This window comes from Thermobia domestica, chromosome 4, assembly GCF_964235325.1.
Source record: "Thermobia domestica chromosome 4, izTheDome1.hap1.1, whole genome shotgun sequence".
Classification (NCBI taxonomy): domain Eukaryota; kingdom Metazoa; phylum Arthropoda; class Insecta; order Zygentoma; family Lepismatidae; genus Thermobia; species Thermobia domestica.
Window position 1 is genome coordinate 6944015 of NC_137457.1, and position 21175 is coordinate 6965189.

Sequence of the window (21175 nt, forward strand, 5' to 3'; positions counted from 1 at the left end):
TTCAATTACTTGATAGAATATCACTATTTGTTCTCAGCAGTGAGGCCATGTGAGAAAATACCTAATATTTAATGTGGTATAACACTTGGGTTTGTTTTGAAGGCAAGTTCCCCTCTTATTCTGAGGATAGAACAAGGAACAACGACCTCGGTAAATGCGAAGAAACACATGAAATTGCATTACTAGTGTGCTCGCGATATTGAAACAAGCATCCTGTCCCATACTTGATGTAAGTTATGAATAATTTGTGCATTATAAAAAGGATTAGTTTAAATATTCATTCATAAAGTGTTATTACAAGCTAATTTTAAGAGACATTCTTGATATACACTTGAAAAATGTGTTAAAGCAATTCTTTTCCAGGTGGTTCGTTAACAGAAGGAGCTGCTTCAGGAGCTACATCAATTCCTGGTAGTGAGACCAGCACACTTCCTTTAGGTAATGCTAATATAAACGCCGCAGGAACTGGCATTGTTGCGGCTACTGGTTCAGGAGCTGGTACTAGCGAAAATACTTCTCAGCAAATTGCAGGTAGTCAAACAGCTATTGAATCTGGTAACCAACCTAGTTCAGGAACAGAGGGACCTGGTTATGAAACCCAACCAACTTCTCAGTCAAATAAACCTTCGAAAGGGGTTGCAGGGCCAGATATAAACACCATGGTAATTACGAATTTCAATGAGACGGAAGATCAAAGCGCAATGATGGCAGCTCTTGCGAAGGCCAAAGCAAAAGCGATGGCAAAAGCACAAGCACAAGCACAAGCCAATTCACAAGCACAACAAGAGTCTCAACCACAAGCATTAGCTTCTCGCATAGAAGCAACTAAAGGAGAAAGTGAAAGTGATAAAGTAGGGGAATCACAGAAAGATAATGTGAAGAAAGACGAGGAAGACAAAAAGATGGCCGATACTCCAGGAAGGAGAATGTTTACAGCAACACCAATAACAGGTAAGAAAATATCACAGTGATAAATCTTTTCAATGTTTGACTACAAAAGAATTCCTAATCATCTCTAATCTTTTTCTTCTTTAATTACCTAAAGAAATGTGAAGTTAGTCTCTAAGTTAAGTTTCAAACATTTTTTGTAAGTATTTGTTCTTCTGATACCAAACTCTCAGTTGCATTATTCTACGGGTTTCCATGAGATTACAAAATCATACTCTTGATTTGATGAGTACATCATAGATAACAGTTGTTTACAATATGAAACATTTTCATGCCTCTTTAACTTAATTCTCTCAATTTTGTAGGAAACCTTGCGCTGATTTGAAACCTAATAACATTTTTAAAATCACATAAGTATATATGTTTGTAACACAGATAAATATTTTGCAAATCATCACATTTAAATTTCAAAAATTAAGAAATGTTGAACGTACATAAAAGGTGGTAATTGATGGTTTCTGAGAATTTTTTACATAAAGAACATCTATTTCAGGAGTTTAGCAGTCATTTATGAACATACTTCAATTCCTTTGTTCTTGTTTCCATTCTTTCACGGTTGAAATGCCCTTATGCAAGCGTTCATCGTGTTAGTCACTTATAGTCTCAGGATTCACGGAAAGATATCTGAGTGACAGTGAGGGAATATGAATCTTGAAAGTCATATTATAGTTGTGTCTTCGAATGCTTTTAGCAAATACTTTTCTAGATCCTCATAGTGTCCAATTTCGAGCCTTCTTCAAACCATGGAAGCATGGTATATGGCAAAAACCGTTTGTTACTCCTTTAAAATTCTCGAATAAGTAACACAAATACTATTACATCAACTACTAAATACAAGGTTACATATTTTTAATCCTTGAATGAAATTCATCGAAAAATAAGCAGGAAGAGGCAAAGAAAACTTTTTTTTTTCGAGAATATTCTTTATCTTTACTATACCTTCTATTGTGTAAGTTAATTTTTATTTCTTTGACACTTTACTCTCAAGGTGATTATTATTTTTACATGAATTAGTGTGAAATTTAGAATAGTGCTCGTCAAATATGGACTACTTGTACAAAAGAGAGACAAATGTTATTTCGTAATACATGAAACAAAATTTTCGTTTGCACTTTATTCCATTGTTAGAATATGTGCGTAGAGAATGTTCAGTGATTTTGCAACGAGTTTAGGCAGTGATTTTCATTTAAAGACTTGATGAAACAGAACCATTTGGTTAACACCAGATTGGCCAACTTTCTTCCGCTGAAAGAAAAAAGATAGTTTCCACTAGCTCAATTTTAGCGAATATATTGATTCCGAGAAGATGAATTAAAATTATTGTTACCGGTCAAGACATTTTCATATTTCGTGGAAAATAAAGTGAAGAGAATTGCATACTTCAGGAAAAAAATAGATCTTCGTTCTTAGTATGAAGCAATACTATAATTCTTGCTCCTTTCAAAGGCTTAAAGCAAAAAATGGTTTTCTAAACTGAACACTGCTAAATAAACTTAAATTTGCTTACTCTTACTACTCGAAACTCTAGTACTCTTTAAGAGATTCGCATCACTAGCTTTGAAACAACATATGATTTAAATAGAAGTAATATTTACCAAAGCAAACACGTATTAGTCCTAATGAGTCTTAAAATTTCGGCAATATGACATTGCCTTCATCAGGCATCAGATAATATATCCCCGATACTGTAACACAGGTTGGGAATAATCCGTATTTGTTTTGGTAAGCTATTACTTTTAATTAAACTGGGTTTACCAAAATTTGAGGGGTATATAGTACCTGATAGTTCGTCTTGCAAAATTTACTTAAGCAAAGTATAGAGAAGGTTTGTATGTGAGAAACTGAAGAACAAGAGATTAAAGTGACAAGTCTTAGATTTTAGGCTAAGTTATACCGTTCAAAGCTTTCTATAGTTTCGAAAGTCTCAGGATATTCAACAGTTCTAAGTTTCCTCAATCAGTACCAATGGTCTCCATCGATCAACTTATAAAAAATGCCAACTAAACTAACATTATACTGGGGGAGCAGTATTTGATATATATGACGCAGTATGACGCGGTGATTCAGTGGTATAGCGTTCATCTCTGGTACGTGGGGTCCTTGGTTCGATCCCATCTCAATCCAAGTAAGTTTTGTTTTGGACAAATACTGTGTGCGTGGGTTATCCCGTTTCCTCCCAATTTCTTTATTCCACCATTTCATTCATTTTTCATCATCATCGTCTCCTGTAGCCTAGCCGTCATAACAGTGAGACGTAAAACTTATAGATTTCTTTTCATTTCATTTTTCATATACCTAGTAAAAACATATAATAAAATTATGAAATGTGTGAGGGGTCACTGCTACCTTAATGTACAAAGTGAGTGTTGAATTAATGTGTTTTTTTATTATCTGTTCAAATTGATCGAATTTAAATTATTTGCTGCTTCAAAATTAGGTATTGACATAATAGATAAATAAGAAGAAATAATTTTATTATGATAGAATATATGAAGTAGTACTTGTTTAAAACCTATAATCTGTTCTTTCTATTGTTCTTTCTATAGTATTTATCTTTTCTATCTTATTTGTTTATTTTTGAATCAGTTCATTAATTATAACACTTATATCGGATCTGGTTCTTTAAAAATTATTTCTTGTAATTGCAGTGGCTTCTCCTGAATGTATCCCTGGTGAAAGATGGTTAGCAGATTGTAACACATGTCGCTGCAATAGACGTGGAAAAATATCATGTACAACAAAAGTTTGTGATCCTATTGCAGGTAGAAAAATACGATGTTCACTCAAATTAACTTTCATAGTTTGTACTTGTTTTACGTCAAGTTATAATTATTTCGAAGGCATTTATTGAAAAATCTATAACAAATTATTTGAGTAAAAGTTGCATAATTAGGTATTGATTAATCTATGTGTAGTTGACAAACGCAAGAACGTCTCCACAACTATTGGTGCTAAACATGATAATTCATTTTCTATTTTCAAACTTGTCTCTTTCATCTACTTTCATTCTTAAATAATTATTTTGCCTTTTTTTTAGATACTTGAGAATACTATCTTTTATTCAATTATATAAACATATGTGCATGTGTGTGTGCGTGTGTATCTTTATAATATCTCTTCTGCATCATTTCCTTTATTACTTGTTTATTGTCAATACATTTTAATACATTTTTATAAGGAGTCCCAGGCACCCTTTAACGATGAAGCCACAATATGACAGCAATAAAACTGCCAAGCTGGAACTAGTCATTACTACTAATATTATGATATTTTCATTCTTACTGCATGTAATTTAGTGCAAAGAGAATTTTAATAATAACAACAAGAAATTGACTTTCAGTACTATTAAATATGCATTTCTTGTCTTTTAATCACCTATTTGTTTATTGAGGCTATAAAGACTGTCGTCGCGAATTCTGTCGAGGAATTTCAAGCTTAAAATATATAAAACGATAATCATGCCTGTTGTTCTGTATGGTTACGAAACATGGTCGCTTATTCTTAGGGAAGAACGTAGACAGAAAGTATTTCAGAACAAGATCCTAAAACAAATATTTGGGTCCAAGAGGGACGTTAATGCGAAACACTACACAGTTTATACCGTTTGCCACACATTGTTAGGATCGTCAAGTCTAGGAGGATCAGGTGGGTAGGTCATGTAGCCAGAATGGAAGAAAGTAGAAACACTTTCAAAGTTTAACAGGAAGATCAATCGGAAAACGACCATTAGGAAGACCTAGGCGCAGATAGGATGATAATATGGCAATGGACCTCGCAGAAATAAGAATACAAAGTAGAAACTAGACCCAGTTGGCTAAGGATAGAAGTTAACGGAGAGGTTTTGTGAACGCGACATTGAACCTTCGAGTTCTAGAAGCTATAGAGTTAGTTAGTTAGGAAGGAAGGAAGCTAAAGTGTTTGAGAGCTAATCCAAGCAGCGAACATGTGGTCTCTAAATACAAGCTCGCTTACAAGTCGTTAACGGACAATCTTTAAATTTTAATGGGTTAGGAGAATTTTTCATATGATTACACTCATCTAGGGCTAGAAATATTATAATACTAAAGATACAGTGATTTTTGTATTATTTATTTATTTATATATTTACTGTATTTAATTTCAAGACACATAAATATTTTAAATGATTAAAGCCTTGGAAGGGTGAGATAAAATAGTAAATGTAAGATAAAAGAAAAGCAAATCACACAGAAATTTCTTCCTATCAAAGTGTTGAAATTTCGATATTATTCGGGAAATACAACTATAGATGAGATGACTTTTCCTGGTAGGTAGGACACGGTATATATAGAAGTTCAGTTACAAAATGGAAGGATATTATGTTAACCTCATTAAATTGAACTAAAGAATAACGTTCATCTATTCTTACATCAATGAACACATGTTATACATGGTGGAACAGTTGGCTTAAAACGCTTTGATCAAGCAATAAACTTTAATAAGGACGATATTACAAAGTGTGTCTAAATTTTTCGTAGGCATCATTCAGAGAAAGGAAAAACATTTCTGGACATTGCGGATTCTTTTATTTCTGACATCTAGTAGAAATATCATGATGTCATCGACGTTTTAAAGCATGCTTTATTTACACGCAATGTGAAATTGTTATTTAACATATTTATATAATGATATTAATGCAGTTTGTTTGTTCCACGATTCTACCCAGTTGATGAGCATGGGAGTCCCATAATAATACTTTACTAGTTGCCACACAGAACTCCATATTTTGACTACTAACATTCACATTATCTTCCACTAATGCATCCACACATCATCACTGCTATCACAAAGATACCATCTCCAGATGTTGTTTCGTTTGGATTCAACAATGCAGTTACTTTTTCATTTTAGTTACAGCATTATGGAAACAATTGACAAAAGAGACATTTATTTTAACTCAATCAAGGAGACTTAAACTGTAATAGTGTAGAGTATCTTCTTTCCATATTTTGAGTAAATGATTACAAATTACACTGCTGTTGAAAGAAACAATCAAGTAATGTGCCAAGTGTTGTGAAATGAAATTTGATGTGCTTAATAGTAGTATGTAAGTGAGACGGTTTTCTTGCCAAAGTAACATAATATTTGAGTGATTACTTTATTAATCAAATTCTAGTAATCTATTATAATGAATAATTACATTGTTCTCTAGACAAAATATAAACAAAGAAAACAGCTTCATCAAATCTTATGAAATTTCCATGTACTAAGGATTTTCAAACTTTAATTTATCTTTTATTCAAACCTTATAAACATTGAACTTCAAACCATTTACATTATACGTTTACCTCTATTTTATCTCGCTCTTCTAAGGCTTTAATCATTTAAAATATTTATGTGTGTCTTGATATTAAATAAATATGTAAATAAATAAATAATACAAAAATCATTGTATCTTAAGTATTTTAATATTTCTAGCCCTTGATTAGCGTAATCATATGAAAAATTCTCCTAACCCATTAAAATTTAAGGTTTTTCCATAGCTCCTTGTAAGCTATAGTGCTGCCAAAATGTCTTGGGCCGTGGCAAAAATGCGAACTAAAGCTCACACCCACGCGTAGAGCCAATAAGGGTTCAGCTGTTACTAAGCGAGAGAGCTTTGGCGAAATGGAGTGGAATTCTTTCAGCCGATAGCAGCGCCTGGAACGGAAGATTAGGTGTCAAGTCATTGTGGTCTATCTTTAGCTTGTGTTTGGAGACCATATGTTCGTTACTGGAATTAGCTCTCAAGCATTTTGCTACTTTAGAGTTCGCATTTTTGTATATTTAATTAATTTTCTTCTTTAATTAATGATATATTGCGTTTTGGTTGGTTTGAATTTTTGTCCTTTTTAATCACCAAGGCTACATGAGACCTAATCTTACAGTTTAAAGTGGAATTCCGACCACTATAGAGCGTTAGAAATTTAAGGCCTCTTATTGAAACTTGAAGCCGAAGCTACGTGGTACAGAGTCAAAAGCGACAGCTACTAGATCAGCGGGGAGGTTTCATTCAAGGAGATTAATTAATGTATGTTTATAATAATTTGTAATAGCAAAAATAAGATTTGTACATTTTTATTGAGTCTGGAATTAAATTTATTAGACGGCTTTGGTAATAGCTGTTACATTCATCGGTAGAACTTTGGTCACTAACTACCATTTCTGAAAAGGTGGTCTTGCACTTTTGCGTGCGTTTATCATTCTTCAAATGCACCATCTAGTATATTCCGTATGCAACAAAAATTGGTGCGTAAATAGTGTATTTCTTTCACTAGAAATTTCTTTACACAATAACACTGCATCTTTACGATTAAATGTACGTGTTACTTTCATATTTCTTTTAATCTTCCTAATTGTTCAATTGATTGAGTTCTATATATATCTAACACTTCATAACTCTTCATTACTAACTTACTTTTCTTTGTATGTGTTCAATTGATTGCTTTTCATATGTGAAGGTATTTTTATGTATACACTTCCTACTTCTAACTTTAATTTTGTTTTCAGTATTTTCATTAACTTCCATATGTCTGATATCTATTTATTACCATCGGGATTACTTTTAATTTGTTTCCATTCACATCTCAATTCTTAAACACGAAAAAGTAAAATAAGCATTAGAATGGGAAACGAATCAAAGACAGTTAAGTATTGACAAATGTATAATGATTCAGAGTAATGAAATTGTAATTAGGATTGATTAATGGATTAAATATCTTAATTAAATTGATTAGGAAAGAAGTCTCTTGTCAAAAGGAGCAAAAGGATACGACGTAACTCGGGTGGAAAAAGAAAAACAATTTATTAATTGATTATGTGTAAAGAATTGAAGAAAGGTATTACAAAAGATAATAATTGAAATAAACCATGAAAAAATATCAAACAGAGAATCAAATGACATGGACGAAAATTACTTGGGATGCGATAGTTTCTCTTTCTAAGGTATATCTTCGAACTCACATTTGCTGGTATTTGTTTCAATTAGTGCGCAGAATTAGTATCCAAATTTGATCTTTGTTTTCTTAATGTTCTCTGTGCTAATAATTATAACCGATTAACTAAGTTTCTTTCACGTTCCAAACTATTCTCAGTATTCATTTTCTTATTTTAATATTCAGGTCCTCCTCAATTATTTATTATAATTAATTAATTTTTTGATTTTGTTTAGTAATACTTAACTCCTATCTTGTTTTTCGATAGTGCTTTCTTTGTATGCTAGATTTGTATTTGTTTAAATGATTTGTTTGCAGATGTGAAGCTGCACGTAATTTACTGCTATTTCTACCAGTGATGTCTTGAGTAGAAATATATATTGATTTAACCCTGCATGTGTAAAAACACTTAATTGCCGTCTTGGTTCTTTTACCTTTGTTTCCTTTGAGTGTTTAATTGATTCATTTCCATATCTGTAGCTACTCTTGTTTACTATGTTCCTTCTCCAATACTTTGTCTTCTATCCTAAATATTTATATTAACCCTTGTGTATTACCATAAAAAAGTATAGCATAGGAGATACCGTGGGGTCCCTTAGAGACCCCAGTTAAAATTATGTAATTATTGGTGTTTCATACAGAAATTTTGAACAGATACATTTCAAACAATACTTTATTGCATTGCATTCTAACTCAGGCTGTCATCTTCAACATTACTGACATTATCGTTATCCAAAATAGAAAATAAATACTTGATGACCACGTCAACAGGTAACATGCGAAACAACAACCAAGAACAGTCAAGTCATTTCATCTTCTTGGGATTGTTGCTTGAAATAACGGGCTTTAGTCTTTTGAAACTAGCTACTTTGTCATTCAAAAGCTGCGCCAAAATGTAATCAGATTTCAAGATATTTTTGCTTCAAACTGTAACTTAGGAAGAAAGAGACAAGACCACAAACAATGTAGTGTAGTGTAAGCCTTTTTTTCTGCTTCACAAGTAATTTTCGGAAACAAAATATTAGTAGTTTCCACAATCTATTAAACATTATGTAAGGATCTGCGGTGGCTGAGTGGTAGAGCGTTCACCTCTGGTGCTTGGAGTCTCGGGTTCAAACCCTGCCCCCGCCAAGTGAACTTTGTCGTGAACAAACACTGTGTGCGTGGGATTTCTTCGGGGTTCTCCCGTTTCCTACCACTTTCTTCGTTCCACCATTTCATTCATTACTCATCATCACCGTCTCTTTAGCCTAGCCGGCATAACCGTAGGACGTAAAACTCAAAAATTTCATTTCATTTCATTTCATAAACATTATGTAAACTAGCAATTTTGCTCGTTTGGTAAGAACGAACAAGTAAATAAGAGAAATAATTGATACCTTACATGAGTGTTACGTTGGAGTTCTTTTACGACCTCAGTGCTACATAGTTTTTCTTTACATAGCAGCAGAACAACACGAAACCATATTTTGTGTTCAACATATTAAACATACTCAGGGAAGGAAATACAAGAACAGATTATTACATACTCATGTTCATTAGAGATATACTACATAAAGCACGGTAGTACACAAGGTTAATTAAGTTGATTTTAAGTGTTTTCTAAGTCTTAATTTTTGCCTTTTCTGTCAATTAAATTCCCTTTTTACAGAGTCAGTTTGTATTGATAACTACCGATATCAGTATCAAAAACATAAAATACTTCTTTTCCTTGTTTTTAGTTCCACCAATCCCAGTTCCTGTGCCACTACCACTTGCACAATTCCCCATTGGTGGATTCTTAAATGGCGGTCCCACACCAACCTCGCCAATGGCATTTTTTGAAGAGCATCATCCAGTGTTACGACTAGTTAGAGATAACATGCCCATGAAGTTCATTAGAAATTCTAGATATTTCGAAAGGGAGGATCCATTTGTGAGAGGAGATCCAGCTCTGCAGGCACTCGATAACATGGTACCTCCTCCTCCTCCACCACCACCACCATTGTATGGCTTTGGACCGTATGGTCCACCTCTTGACTATCAAAGTAAGTAATTTTCGTTACTACTTTTTTTTACTTGCAATAACTCTCTTTTCAATACAATTTATTTCTTTTCTTGTTAATTACTTCTATGGTAATATTACTGCTGTTAAAAGTAACCCAGTAAGCAAGCACGTCTACAGTAAGTGTAAGTTTGCCCTTAATTTTCCTTGATAGACCTAACTTTAGATATCCTCAAGTCATGCTTGGAGTCCAGACAACTTTGACATATACAGCTCTGTATACTTAGATAATAGGTAAGAATGAAGACTGTGCAGGAATGCTCGCGTGTTAGAGTTAGCCTTAGAGGTTCTCTTTGTGTATGGCTTTGCCAAGTGTAAATTTCATGTCATGCTTGACAGGCGTGTCAATTTAAGGGAATTTTAAGCCTAGCCTTATATTACGTGTTATTGTTAAGAGTCTTCATCCCGGCGAAATTAAAATACCTCTAATTTTACAGTAATTATGTGATATCTTCAAGTAGATAAAAAAATAATTGAAATGTAAAACAAGAGCGCCCTAAACAATATTATTTTGCGTGAGGTACCGTTATCACAAGTCACCTAGTGGCTTTATGTTTTCAGCTGTTTAGAAACGCGAAAATAAATGCTGAGTGTCAAAATGGCTCGAAATCGAAAGCAGATAAGTAAGTCGTGATAACGGTTTCTGATGTAAAATGATATTGTCTAGAGCGCTCTTGTTCCACATTTCGATTATCTTTTATCTATTTGAAGATATCACATAATTAATGTAAAATTAGCGGTATTTTAATTTCGCCGGAATGAAGACTCTTAAGTCTGAAACAAGCTTGCAATCGAGGAACTTGTAAGTTTGCTTTGCCAGAGCCTTGGTTAGGTTTGCAGCCATGTAAATGCAAGCTTGCGCAAGCGTATAGAGAGTAGGCCTTGAAGGTTTGAGTAAGGGTATTAAAAGTCTAGAATGCTATTACAGAATGAACGAACTTGTGGTTATCGTAATGCCATTTGAGGGAAGTCAGAGCAGAGACAGCAAGTATCAAATGTAGCTTACATACATAAACTCTGCAATGCTACCTGATTACATATACACGGTGAATCATACGCCACCATCTTGATGTGTGTGTAATTACAGAAAGAATATAAACGCGTATGTTCTTCTCGTTTATCTTCTAAGAATCAAACTTTAAACTAAGATCTACTGCGTTTGAGTAACTCAATTAGTTCATAGCAGTATGTGAATCATAAAAGCAGTGATGTGGTTGTAAAATATTGCATATTACCTATGTCTTATGTTCACTAGAATGAAGAAAATGAGTTCAGAAACGCTGCAGCATCAGAATTTTCGCAATTAGAATTATTCCCAGTTTCCTAATACCGTTGATTACGATTTCATAAATGCTATATCACTAGAAATTATCTAATCAAAAGCTTGTTGCACTTCGAGCCTTCTTAATCTTTTAACCTATTCATTGTTCACATACAGCCACAGTGGCTCAGTGGTAGAGCGTTCAATTTTGGTGCGTAGGGTCCGTGGTTCGATCTAAGCTCGTATCAAGTGTGCTTTGTGCTGGACAAACAAAGTGTGAGTGGGTTTTCTCGGAGTTCCCCCGTTTCCTTCCATCATTTTCATTCTTTTCTCATCATCACCGTCTCCTTTAGCCTAGCCGGCATAAACGTGGGACGTAAAACTCAAAGATTTCATTTAATTCCATTTTCATTGTTCACATAGCAATACAAAGCAGAAGCAAAAAGTGCATTGCACTTCTTTCTAACCCTGATTAGAAGGGCAGAACAAGATAAAGATTCAAAATCATGTTCAAAGCTTATATCTTGTGCCACAGAAGTCAGATTTCTTATGTATAACCACTCGCAGTTGACGCTTGCGGTGGGGATATTGAATTTGCGGTGGCCAAAACATTAATTAGTATTCTATACTCCTTTGGCTCTATTATTGTGAAGTAATATATATATATATATATATAAATATATATATATATATATATATATATATATATATATATATATATATATATATATATATATATATATATATATATATATATATATAGGGAGGCCCGGGTTCGATGCTGAAAGGGACGCTAAACTAAAATCAATCAATCAATAAATATATATTGATTGATTGATTGATATATATACTTTCCTGTAATACAGAATAACAGGTGAATAGTACGCAGTTTATGTTGATGATGGAAAATAAACCAAGAGCTAAAACGTTTTAAAAATTCTGTTTAGTTACACGTTTTGAATATTTAATTTTCTTTATCAGGAATTCGTGTTGTTATTAAATTCAAAATCTCTTATCGTTGCGAATTCTGACGAGGAGTTTGAAGCTTGGAATATATAAAACAACAATCACGTCTGTTCTTTATATTGCGAAACATGGTCACTTACCCTGAGGGAAGAACTTGGGCTGAGAGTAATTGAGAACAAAATCCTGAGATGAATATTCGGACGCAACGGGAACGGGAATGGTTAATAGCGGAAACTTCATAATAAGGAACTACATAATATACACGATTTAACAAACCTTGTTAGAGGCATCAAATCTAGGAGGCTCAGGTGTGCAGCTCATGTAGCCAGGAACGCTTTTCAAGTCTTAATTGGAAGACCAATCGGAAAACGCCCCATAGGAAGACCTAGGCGCAGATGGGAGGACAATATTAAGATAGATTTAGCAGAAATAGGAACTCAAAGTTGAAACTGGATTCAGTTAGCGACGGATAGAAGTCGGTGAAGAACTGTGAACGCGACATTGGACCTTCGGGTTCCATAGGCCATACAGCGAGTTAGTTAGTTATCAGGAATTCTTGAAGTAGTTGGAAGTATCACATCAAGGAAAAAAGAATGATAAACATTAAGATGATATTTACAGGCACAGGGGATTTTTTTTTCACAGGATAATAAATTCTTGTTAATTGGCGTAAGAGTGTCGTTAGTATTCAACTGAAAGCTCATTTGACTTTTTTTGTATTCTTCAGTATTAGTAATACTCCTATTAATTTGATTATAATTACTTAGCAAAAATGGATTAAATTCAACAGGCATAAGAGAGTAAATGGCAATCCTAACCTTTAAGTATCCATACATTTATAATGCACTCACTATAATTATCAAAATGTTTCCTTTGTCTAATGAAACAAAATACAGAGTGTGACTTTACACTACACAGAGAATGATGGGGAAAATCTAATATAGAAGAGCTGAAAATATAATGGAAGTTGAGTAAATGACGCAAAGCAACAGACAATTATTATTATAAATTAAATGAGCAAACAAGCAACACACAAATACACAATGGTGGCCTTGTATTGTGGTCGTATTCCCATGCCTCCCGTATTAATGAAAAGAAAATAACTAAGGAAAAATATGCACATTTATTCCTATAAATGAATGAGAAACGATTGAAAAAAAATATTTTAATATAAATTTTGCACCCGTGATTTATGTCTATGAGAGACTGGTAACACAGTGTAGGTTACAATGTTTGATGTTACTCTCTGTTCACGCGTTCTGGCTTGGCTCTGTTTGGCAATCGATTGCTTCACAGAGCATCTATTTAAACGCCTGCCCTTACGTACAATGTAATAACAGTTTTCACAGTTTGAAAAATAATCCGTTTCGGTCGGTAGACGGGAACGCGAGAGAAGGGGAAATAGGGTGGAGCCTAAGCTCTGTGTTTGTGCTAACGCATTCAACTCGGGCGAAGTGGGATGTTTTCGTTCTATTTCTGACACACACAAAAGAATGACTCATATTATATTAAAGACGAAAAGAATCCACAGTAGAGCTTTGGGTCATTGTTTCTGACGCTCATATTTAAATTATTATGAAGTAAAAGCTAAAAATAATTTCTTAGTGAACTCCAAACTTCGGAATGTAATAACACTGATATGTGATTATATAACATTCTTTGGAAGCATTTAGGGAACGAGTGAATATTCTTGAACTTCAGTTTAAGATGAAATGAAAATTTGAGTTTTACGTCCCACGGTTATGCCGGTTAGGCTAAAGGAGACGGTGATTATGACATATGAATGAAATGATGGAATGAAGAAAGTGGGACGAAACGGGAGAACACCGAGGAAACCCACTCACAAGGTGTTTGTCCACAACAAAGTTCACTTGGCGGGAGCAGTTTTTGAACCAGGAACCTCAAGCACCAGAGGTGAACGCTCTACCACTGAGCCACCGTGGCCCCGAACTTCAGTTTAAGTTGGCTTACAACTAAAATGTTACTGTGAAAGGAAACATGTGAAGCCACAGAGAAATATGTAAGTGTTACACTAGTATTTCAAAATTATAATGTAGTTATAATTAGAGTATAATCAATTGTCAAATGGAATAAGAAAGGTTTCAGGAAAGCCTTCAACAAGAAAAGATCAGTCTCAAGTAGCAGCGTTAATATTTAGCACAAGAATTTTCGGTCAAAAAAGTAAAATGGACCTAACAAATTAGGAGATACAAACTTGGTATATTTGTTTATTAGCTCACACTAATGAAAACACTAAAAGTCCTCCAGAATCCAACTTATGCTCCGGCCGCCATCTTGGAAAGTGGCGGCCAAATTTACGTTTTTTTGAGAATTACTTCAAAACCGTTTCAGATATCAGACAAATTCAACAAACAAAACTATTCTTCATAAAAGACAAAGAGTTTTTATATATAACATTCTTCTGTAGGATGAAAATTAAAAAAATTACACAAGATTGAAGATAACCAATTTTGAATGTTATTGAGGATATGCAAAATTCAAATAGATTTTTCTAGTAGAATTGTTATTATTATAAAAAAAATTTCTTATCTGGGTAATTTGGTCCTCAGAGGTATGTATCAAATAGTATTTCCAGTCATGAATTCTCACAATTTTTTCCTGACACTATCCACATATCACTGAGCACAACAATCCTGAGTGTACACACAACTTTTTATAACTAACAGAATGTCATTTGAGGACTTCGAAAGACTTACAACACAAGGTTACATTTCCATAAGGCAGACTAACAGATGCTGGTCTGGTATTTCAACAAACATTTGCATTGAACAGATTTCAATACATATCTTTAATGCTATTGGTGGACTCATACATGACCGGGGAATCACAGATTCTACTCTTTAGAGATGGGTTTCATCAACTCCACTGGAATTAATGTAACAAATATCCATCAAAAGACAGAATTGGGAAACTTTCGCCATTTAAGAGACTCCAAAGACTTTCTGCAATTTGTAAACTGGTTACGAGAACAGAACCCATTTGGTCAATCCACAGGACACTTAGTGAATCTTTCAAATGGGCTAGTAGCAGACTCATCAATTACATGCGATAGTGCACTGGAGATTGGGACAAACACAATGAAATCACTTATAGGGAGTAACGTCTGCGATGTCCATATGCAACGGAAGAAGAAAATAGTTCCTTTATTGAAACTGACATCAGGTACAATAAAAATAAGCCATGGTACTGTTATATTGAAATTCCCACTAGAAATCTTCCACAGAATGGTATGTCTGGACAAAAGCAAAACAGAACGGAGACCATACTTGGAGTATGAATTGACAAACATGCCTGAATCATTATTTGATCTATCACTGTTACGAAAATGCAACAAATCTTACGTTATAAATGCTTTTCATGCACAAAGTGGGACTCCAACTTTACCATGCAATTTCTTATATGTTTTGATGGAGGAAACCTTCTACAAGGTGTGGTTTGAGCAAAACCAGCAACGTTTGGTGAAATATTTGACTTATATGTAACATATATTGAGCGCCATTATGTTAAAAATTGTACAGTGGTGTTTGATGGCTATTCAAATAAAGAAAGAGCAAAAAGAGGAGAGCAAGAACGACGAGCAGCTAAACGATCTTCTCGAGACATCATTTGTTTTGAAAATACGCCTACCACTATATCACTGATAGATTTTCTTGCAAACAGAAACAAGAAACAAGCTCTCATTTAATATCTGATGGATGCCTTGAAAGCCAAGGGCTACGCTGTTCTACAGGCAGAGAGTGATGCAAATACTCTCATTGTTAGGACTAGGGATGGCCAGAACCGGTTCTTGGTGGAACCGGTTTCGGATCTGAACGGATCCGGTTCGGGAACCGGTTCTTCGGATCCAGGTCTAGAACCGGTTCATCGGATCCAGGTCTGGAACCAGTTCTGAAAACAGGATCTCCAAGAATCGGTTCCTCGCTGAACCGGTTCCGTTGGAACCGAAACTTTGTGACCATCCCTACGCTAAACCCGAGCAGTCTGTGAACAGTGTGCTAGATGAAATAGTGGAAGCGACAGGCAGGCGCCCAGGCGGCGGCCGCTTGTCTCATCTGGCTAAATAAACTGGATAACTGGCAAACCCACTGGCTAAACAGGCAAACTGGCAAACTCATTTGGCTAAATACTCACTGCTGGACCAAAATTTTCTTCTGGAGGCACAAGCTGGTCTGTGCGGGGAAGGCACAAGCGCATGGTCCTCTTTGCATTTTTTTTTTGAAGGAGAACTTTGTACTCCTTTACGGGTCTTTCGGGGCTTTCGGATCCAGGTCTGGAACCGGTTCCTAAATCCGATTCTGGAACCGGGTTTTCAGATTCAGATCTGGAACCGGTTCCTAAGATCCGGTTCTGGAACCGGGTTTTCGGATCCAGGTATGGAACCGGTTCCTAAGATCCGGTTCTGGAACCGGGTTTCGGATCCAGGTCCAGAACCGGTTCTGAAACCGGATGTCTGAGAACCGGTTCTGAAACCGGATGTCTGAGAACGGTTCTGAAACCGGATGTCTGAGAACCGGTTCCTCGCGGAACCGGTTCCGCCGGAACCGGAACTTTGCGGCCATCCCTAGTTAGGACGTGTTTCTTTCAGACATGTTTTGTGGGGGGGGCACTGCTCCCGAGCTCTGAGAGTGCGCCCCCCGGACGAGACCCAAATAATACGTCTATAATATAATAATAAATAAAATAGTACCAGCAGTGCTCCCGGGAATACTACGTGTGCCCACCCGGAAATCTTTTTCTGAAAGGACGACTGATAGGACTGCTCTGAATCAAGTCCATAGTAAAAATGCAACACTTGTTGTTGGACAGGATACAGATCCACTTCTTCTTTTAATTGCTTTAGCTTCTGAAGCGTTTGAAGAGCTATGGTTTCTGAAGCCAGGAAAATGCAACAGCTTACCAAGTATCTTTAACGTCTCTATACGGAAGAAGAAAATTGGGGAGGCTTGTGAAGTTTTACTGTTTGCTCATGCCATGACTGAATGTAATAAAGTTAGAATACTTACACTTCTTCAGAAGCATGAAGAATTTAAAAAAGCGATAAAAGTATCCAACGAAGAGAATGTCAAAAAAGAAGCCATCAAACTTGCTTTAGAAATGTTTTTTATCAAAATTTTATGGATCGAAATCAAATACACTAGACGAGTTGCGATACTTCAGGTGAAATCGTTCAGTGACAAATAAGAAGCTAGATACTTCCTTTCAACTGTCATGGCTTCCTCCAACCAGTGCAGCTGCAGAGCAAAATTCCTACAGAGTACACTTAGAGGTTCAGGAATGGTTGGGAAACTGTTTGGAACCAATCGATTGGTGTTTGGAAAATGATAAGGGGATCATCAGACCTATCCCTCCTACAAAGGAAGCAACCCCATTAGAACTGATCAACTTCATTCCCTGCAAGTGGAAGGAAGGATGTGCAAAAAAGATGCAAGTGTGTACACTCATTGTTGCTCTGCTGAGCTTTGCATGGACAATATCAGGGAAGAAATTGTGAGAATTCATCACTGAAAATGATGTTGGTTACCTCTGAGGACTAAATTGCCCTGGTAAGAAAAAAATATTTTATAACAACAATTCTACTAGAAAAATCTATTTGCATTTTGCATATCCTCAATAACATTCAGAATTGGTGATCTTTACTCTTGTTTAACTTTTTTTTTTAATTTTTCGTTCTACAGAAAAATGTTATACATAAAAAATGTTTGTTTTTTTAATGAAGAATATTTTTGTCTGTTGGAATTTTCTGATATCGGTAACGGTTTACAAGTAATTTCCAAAAAATATAAATTTGGCCTCCATTTTCGAAGATGGTGTCTGCAGCACAAGTTAGATTCTAGAGGACTTTCAGTTTTTTCATTACTATGAGCTAATAAACAAATATACCAAGTTTCTACCTCCTTCTGGTTTGTTTGGTTGATTTTCCTAAAACTCCTAGTCTAATTGGACTAAGGAAGAAATTTGTCATGTGCTATTTTATGGTACGAAGTATTACACTTCATGGTTCAGAGACTTGGACATTACAGAAGTCAGAGAAGAAAAATTTAGTGAGCTTCGAAATGGGGTGTTAGAGGAAGATGGAGAAGATAAAATGGACAGAAAGAGTAATAAACGAAAAACGGATAGAAGAGAAGAGGCTTCTGGCCACCACCCTTTGTAGAAAGGGCAATTGAATTTTCTTCTTCATACCGCCATAGAGAGAAAGATGAAAGGAAAGCAAGGAATAGGAAGAAGAAGAACACAAGCAATCGATGATTTGAAAAAGAGAAGAAAATATTTAGAATTAAAAGGGGAAGCTGAAAATCAAGAAACGTGGAAGAAATATTTCCAAGCCCAAACTTAAAATCAAGAAAAGAAAAAAAAAAAAACCTCATTAGTCCCAGGATCTGACAAAAGGCACAACATTTATAATAATAATACTAATACTAATACTAATACTACTACTACTACTACTACTACTACTACTACTACTACTACTACTAATAATAATAATAATAATAATAATAAGGAGAGTTTATGGCAGACAACATTTTACAGGGGGTCAATAAGTTCGGTCCCAGATAGAATTGAGCTACTTCTTGCAGGTATTGAAACTTCCTCGTAGAATAAGATTTGCAAACGTATAGTTGCCATGGGATGCCAGAGTTCGCTTCTGGATAGGAACACGTATGGTTCAAAGAGTGTGCATCAAAAAGTCGGCGTACATTTTGGTGTTCGAAATGAATGTGCTAAAATTACTCATTTGCTTAAGAAAGGATCAAAATTAAATGCACACTTGTTTCAATGTGCGATGAAAATATAATCATGTCCCTATTTTAGAAATTAATAAATATTATAAATATTAGAGAAAGGGAACTAGGTAATTTTTCCGTTACTTTATTTTTTGTATTCGTTTCAAATTACACTCTTAAGTTTGCATATTTGTTAATGAGTATGTAACTGAATGTTTTTGTTTACAAAATCGACTGAGATAGAGGTCTGGTGATACAGTGGTAGAGCGGTCATATCTAGTGCGAGGGGTCTTTGGTTTGATCCCCACCCAGGCGAGTTTCTGGTGGGCAACATGGCATCCGTGGGCTTTCTGTAAAATTTCCCCATTTTGTACCACATTCTAGTTCCACTAAATAATTTATAATTGATTTTCATTAACGCATTTGTGTGCTTTGACTTAAAATGCAATAGTATGAGACATACAATTTGAAACTTAAAATATACAAAACGATAATCATGCCTGTTGTTCTGTATGGTTGCGAAACATGGGTCACTTACTCTGAGGGAAGAACATAGACTGAAAGTATTTGAGAACAAGATCCTGAGACGAATATTCGGACCCAAGAGGAACGGGGAATGGCGGAAACTTCATAACGAGGAACTACATAATTTATATGGTTTACCCAACATTGTTAGTGTCGTCAAGTCTAGGAGGCTTAGATGGGCGGGTCATGTAGCTAGAATGGAAGAAAGTAGAAACGCTTTCAAAATCTTGACTGGAAGACCAATCGGAAAACGACCATTAGGAAGACCTAGGCAAAGATGGGAGGACAATATTAAGATGGTTCCCGCAGAGATTGGAATACAGAGTAGAAACTGGATGCAATTAGCTAAGGATAGAAGTCAGTGGAGAGCTTTTGTGAACGCGGCATTGAACCTCCGGGTTCCATAGGCCATAGAGTTAGTTAGTTCTAGATACTGGCTATATCAATTACTTCTGATTTCTTGGATACATTGAATTACTTGTGCTGAATAAAATATGTGAAGTTAGGTTAAGTCATTTTATATGTAAGAAACACCCATATATTGCATACATGATTATACAATAGCATTTATTCCTGCTATATTTCTATCTAATATGAGAATTAAAACAAAAATGCCTTCAAAGTAAAATATGGTGGAGGCCTTAAATCGAGAGAATGATTTTGCAACCAGAGTGGGCGTGGGAAGAAATGCCGGTTTCACCGCCATTACCGATGTGATTTGCTTGTTGTAAAACTATAGAGCCGCCACTGCCGATAATATAAGCAAAGACTAAGATAAACAACTTCTTTTCATAGAGCTTGTGTTTTAAAATAATTATCAGGCACCTTTTAGCACTTGTATTAGATTTTTATAAACGAACAATGAGAATGGTCCGCTATATCTGAAAACACAACAATATTGTCCATATTTCTAAAGTAATACGAGTAGGTTCAATCTCTGTATTAATAAAGAATTCTGGGTGATAACTATTGTAATTACCAGCTTTTTAAAACCACATTTTTTAAAATTTAAGAAGTAATACAAAGTATTTAACAATTAAACCCCTTCAGTGGTGTTTCCTAATATTTTGCATGGGTAGGGAACCAGGTTCTCTGCAAACAAAAACTTTCACCTTATATAATCATGTTGAAAATTTAACGTTTTTTAAAATTAATATATTAGCACACAATTGATTATAAATATTTATCAAACTTAGGGAGCCATAGCCTCCTTGCTGACGTCCCCATTAATCCCACCTACTCATACTCATATTTGTTTAGTAATTTTAGTTTAATTAACTTCTTACTCTCTTTAACATTTCTTAATCTTCATTTTTGTTACTTTTCAGCGTACTTGGATGAAACACAGGAAGATGAAAGGCGTAATCAAAGATTTATTGGATATTAAATATGTCTGTTTTAATCTTCGTTGTGTGTTACTGTATATGTTACTTGTACATAGATCTTTATAAATGCGGGATGATGTGTTAGTGTATGTGGTATAGGTTAATAAATATTTTAAAAAACTTACGTGTGGTTTCTTTGTTTCATTAATTACATAGCTAATATAAGATGTGCAGTAAAAAATGACAGAAATGACATTATTAAGAATAAGAGTCTGTATCACTGCGAAATTAAAATACCGTTAATTTTACAGTAATTATGATATATCTTCAAATAGATAAAAGATAATCTAAAAGTGGATCAATACCTCCCTAGACGATGTTATTTTGCATGGGGTACTGTTATCATGAGTCACCTAATAGCTTTTCGT

General features: G+C 34.9%; 1 protein-coding gene across 3 annotated transcripts in view; it reads left to right on the top strand.

The window, feature by feature from the left end:
* The window catches only part of LOC145683697 (uncharacterized), a 134625-nt gene extending 113694 nt beyond the window's left edge, over window positions 1–20931 (top strand). For all 3 annotated transcript variants that reach the window (XM_081755067.1, XM_081755069.1, XM_081755068.1), the window contains 4 exons: window positions 364–951; window positions 3597–3710; window positions 9602–9907; window positions 20751–20931. In XM_081755067.1, coding sequence (XP_081611193.1) covers window positions 364–951; window positions 3597–3710; window positions 9602–9907; window positions 20751–20809 — 1067 coding nt within the window. In that variant the 3' untranslated portion in view covers window positions 20810–20931. The remainder of the gene's footprint in view (window positions 1–363; window positions 952–3596; window positions 3711–9601; window positions 9908–20750) is intronic.
* Window positions 20932–21175: the final 244 nt, after the last annotated feature.